The sequence below is a fragment of the Alosa alosa genome, chromosome 1, assembly GCF_017589495.1.
Source record: "Alosa alosa isolate M-15738 ecotype Scorff River chromosome 1, AALO_Geno_1.1, whole genome shotgun sequence".
Classification (NCBI taxonomy): domain Eukaryota; kingdom Metazoa; phylum Chordata; class Actinopteri; order Clupeiformes; family Clupeidae; genus Alosa; species Alosa alosa.
In genome coordinates, this window is record NC_063189.1 from 552,985 (window position 1) to 557,984 (window position 5,000).

The window sequence follows — 5,000 nt, forward strand, 5'->3', positions numbered from 1 at the left end:
ACGTGTGACATACTACATTAATATCGCATATTAATCACCTACACACACATCGTGATAATATTACATGCATATTAATACACACGCATACACACGCATAATAATACACGCATATTGTGACACACACGTGACACACACGCACACATTACGCACATTAACACACGTACACGCACACACACGCATTATTACTAGCCACACACGCATACATCGCATAATAATACTCACAATAATAATATCGCATAATACACATACACATTAATGTGGCTAATACACACACGTAATAGCCATTACTACTGCACACACACACGCATTTCAGACACATCGCATAATACACGCCAAGACACACACACACGCACAGACACACACACACACACACACACACACACACACACACGCATTGCACACGCATTACACACACATTACCGGTATTAATAATAACGACACGCACACGCTTTCGCGCATACACCACACAATAATAATACACACACACACACACACACACGTATTACCTCACACACGTATTACATAATAAAACACACACACATCGCTGTGTGTTATGTAGATAATTTTAATGATCCACACGGAGAGTATGTGACACCCATGTTAATCAATACTTTTGTCTGTGTGTGCATGTAGATAGACCTTCATCGATCCCCAGGAAACCGTGCGCGGTGCGTACGCAAGTGTGTGCGCAAGATGTGATTGATCCTGTGTGTGTCCCACACGTTTGTGTGTGTGCGGCGTATGTATGCGCGTGTGTGCGGTCTGTGTGTGTGTGCGTGTGTGTTTGTTCCCGAGGCGGCGTATGCGCGTAGCGCAGACCGGCATTTGTGGCGGCATGCGGCGCAGCGTGTACCGTGTGTGGTCTGAGGGCAGCACGCCACGCTGATCAGCAATACGCTACGCTAAGGTATTCCAGGCACGCTTTACGCCACGGTACGCCAGGCGGGTGTGTGCGTGTGTGTAGCAAGCAGGGAAGGTAAAAGGTAAGGCGGTTTGCAGGTGTGCGCGAAAAGGCTGTGTGTGTACCTCATACTCGATGAAGTTGTTGAGTGTGTGTTGGTCCAGTTTTCTGCTCGTCATCTCAATGGGCAGCTCCACACTCTTCACCTTGGCCTTGGGCTTGGTTCCCACGGCAACCTGCTCACCAGACACACCCTCCTGACAACACAGACCCACACACCAATCAGAACCACCCACTATCAACAACCAGCCAATCAGAACCACTCACCAACAAACCACACACCAATCACAAACCCCCACTATCAACAACCAGCCAATCAGAACCACTCACCAACAAACCACACACCAATCAGAAGCCCTTACTAAGAACACACTGACCTTATTGGCTGGAACCGCCCCTTCCTCTGGAGACGTCTCTGTGTTCTCCTGATCCACCTGCATCCGACTCTACCAGAGGGACAGAGAGAGAGAGAGAAGGAGAGAGAGAGAGAGAGATGGAGAGAGAGAGGGGAACGGAGAGAGAGAGAGAGAGCGATGGAGAGATGATGGAGAGAGAAAGAGGGATGGATAGATGAAGAGAGAGAGGGAGAAAGAGAGAGAGAAAGAGAGATGGATGAGTCTTCAGCTTGTTTGTTTGTTAAGCACACAACAACACAACAAACACAACAAACAATAACACTCTTCACACATACAAACAACAACATTGGTCACACCATCCACTCCTCTGGCTACAGCGTCACAGTCACATACACACACACACACACGTCATTACACCCTTATCCACTTCTACACACACACATTACCCATTACCTCTACACACACACCATCCACAACACCCTCCACCTACACACAGTCAGTCAGTTCTAATCCCATACTCTTTTGGAGTCAGTTCTGTACTTGGTTCTATGCCTCTCCCATTATGATCTTTGTTCTGTACTTGGTTCTATGCCTCTCCCATTATGATCTTTGTTCTGTACTTGGTTCTATGCCTCTCCCATTATGATCTTTGTTCTGTAGTTGGTTCCATGATCTTGGCTCTGTCGTCAGTTCTTTTTTTTTGTAATATATTTTTTGGGGCTTTTATGCCTTAAAGTCGACGATCTGGCTGATGGGGTGGGATCAGGAAATGACCCAATGGGAGAGAGAGATGGGGTGGGATCAGGAGTGTGTGTGTGAGTGTGTGTGTGTGAGTGGTGTTTGTGTGTGTGTGTGTGTGTGGGAGAGAGAGATGTGTTCAATGATCTTAGCTAGGCTGAGTGGTATTAGTCCAGCTCAATTTAGTTTCAAATAGGGTCAACGCTGAACAAATTGCAACAGAAATACAACTTAACCGGATTTCCATCCTCCCATATGTCCTGAGTATGAAAGCCCCTGAAGAACCCAATAGGGAAAGTTTAAAAGACCTAAATATACCCTAAGTCTATTCAAGACATACGCTTTAATGAGACGGCTAACTAGCCATCTCCCCGGCTAACGCTGAGCTGCCCGGCTTCAGTGTAGCTCGTTTGGACAGAGACAGTAAACTTTCTGGCAAAAAAAGAAGGAGGCGGACTGGCGCTGTACATTAACAATAGATGGTGAAAGGGAGGCGACTGGTGCTGTACATTAACAATAGATGGTGAAGGGAGGTGGACTGGTGCTGTACATTAACAATAGATGGTGCAATCCCAGACATGTAACAGTAAAGGAGACTGTATGCTGTAAGGATGGGAGTTACTAGCGGGTCAGTCTACTTCTACCATACTACATGCCGAGGGGAGTTCGCATGACGCCATTGTTGTTCTGGTCTACGCCCGCCTCAAGCCCTCCCGACACAGCTGCAGACATCATTCACTCCCACAGTCGCTAGGCTCCAAACTCAGCACAGTGGTGCCTTCTTTATGCATCTCTGGTGACTTCAACCACATTACACTGGGATTCCACCTCACAAACTTTACCAGTTTGTTGACTGCCCAACTAGGAAAAACAGGTCATAGGACCTCATATGTATGCAAAAACGTGGAGGGATGCTTACAGTGCCACCCCTCCCCCACTGGGAAGTCGGACCATAACCTCATTCATCCTTCAGCCAATGTACAAGCCAAAAGTTCAGAGGCTACTAGTTGCCACAAAGTAACCTTCAGGAAGTGGACAATTGTGAAGCGGATGAGGCTTGAGAGACTGCTTGAGTCCACTGACTGGGTGTGCTACTGAATGGGAGGACTACAGAAGGAAGATGGAACAGAAGTTGCAAGAAAAAACAACATGAAGGAGGACTACAGAAGGAAGAGATGGAACAGAAGCTGTAAAGGAAAACAACATGAAGGAGGTGGACCCTGTATGAACCATCACTGGCCTTAAGAAGAGCAGCAGCTCTGAGGAGGGAGACCTGACAGGGCTTAACCAGCTGAACCACTTCTACAACAGGTTTGGATTGCCCCGCACCTGCTCCAGGTACTGCTCTTGTTTCAGGCCTGCCCCTACCCCCCACCTCCCAGCCTCCCAGTCTCTCCAGCTCTGGGCATCCCGGGACACCCAACGACCTGAGGTGCCACCACTCACCATGTCTGTCCCCGCCTTGACGCCTCCTTGCCAGTGCTCTGTTGAGCTGTCCAAGACTTCCAAGGAGGTGGTCAAGGAGGTGGTCATCTCCTCAGCCTCTCACCCCACCTCATTACCAGGTGCAACACTCCACCGCCACCATCACTGGATATTGCACCCCTCCCCACATGGCGCACCACGAACAATGAGGTGACAATGACCTCAGTCAACAGCCATCAGTGAGTCAATACCCAGATGCTGCCCCCCCCTCCCTTCCCCTCCACCATCACTGCTGATCCAGGCTATCACACCTCCTTCCCACATGGTGACCACGAGTAGTAAGGGCAACAATTTCTCTAGCCAACGGCTATGTTCTAGCTACTTAGGACAACCCCTCACAGAAGCACCCCTCCTCCTCCTCCCCTCTCCACGCCGCCTCTCACTCCCCCCCCATCATTTCAGCGACCAAGCAAGTTATCTTTTTAAAAACCCCATCCCAGAAGGGGCAGCCGGGCCTGACAGACCTGTGTCCAAGGCTGCTCAAGGCCTGTGCTGTTGAACTGGGGAGCCACTGAAGCACATCTTCAACTGGAGTCACATCTGGACAAGTTCCAACACTGTGGAAGACATCATGTCTCACCCTGTCCCTAAGAAGCCACACTCCAGTGAGCTTAATGACTTCAGGCCTGTCGCCTAACATCACATGTGATGAAGACACTGGAGCGATTCGGTCTTGCTCAGACCCCAGGTACGCCATGCACTAGACCTGCTACAGTTTGCATACCTGGAGAAAGTGGGCGTGGACGATGCTATCACTTATCTTCACACAGGACACATTCTCACCTGGACAAGGGAAAAGTGCTGCTGTGAGAATCATGTTCTTGATTTCAAGTTTTTTAACACCATCCAACCCTCAGACTGGGAGACAAGCTCTTGCAGATGGGTGTGGACGCCACCTGGTAACAACCTGGATTACTGACTACCTGACCCAGGCCAACCACAGTTCGTCAGACTGAAGAACTGCCCTCTGACACTGTGATCAGCAGCACCGAGCCCACAGGGAACTGTGCCTCTCCAGTCCTGTTCACCCTGTACACATCTGACTTCTGCTACAACATTCCAGGTCATGCCACATGCAGAAGTTTTCTGACGACACTGCAGTTGTGGGGTGTATCAGGAACGGGCAGGAGGAGGAGTACAGGAGCCTGGTGGAGGCCCTTGTGCATTGGTGCAAAACTCAATCATCTCCAACTTAACAAAGACCAAGGAGATGGGTGGTGGATTTCCCCACGCCTAAGCCCACTTGCTACCAGTCCACATTGATGGGGTCAATGGGAGGTGGTAAGCACCCCAAGTATCTGGGTCTCACCTGACATAAACTGGACTGGTCAGCCAACACTGATGCACTCTAGAAGAAAGGGTGAGAGCAGGTTGTACCTTCCTGAGGAGGCTGCGGGTCCTTCAATGTGTGCAGCAAGCTCCTCAGGATGTTTTATCAGTCTGTTGTGGCCAACGCTCCT

General features: G+C 49.5%; 1 protein-coding gene across 1 annotated transcript in view; it reads right to left on the reverse strand.

Annotated features, from left to right (window-relative positions):
- The window catches only part of hspa4l (heat shock protein 4 like), a 72,530-nt gene that overhangs the window by 31,097 nt on the left and 36,433 nt on the right, over positions 1-5,000 (reverse strand). Inside the window, 2 exon segments of the mRNA XM_048249402.1 lie at positions 1,027-1,158; positions 1,339-1,409. Coding sequence (XP_048105359.1) covers positions 1,027-1,158; positions 1,339-1,409 — 203 coding nt within the window.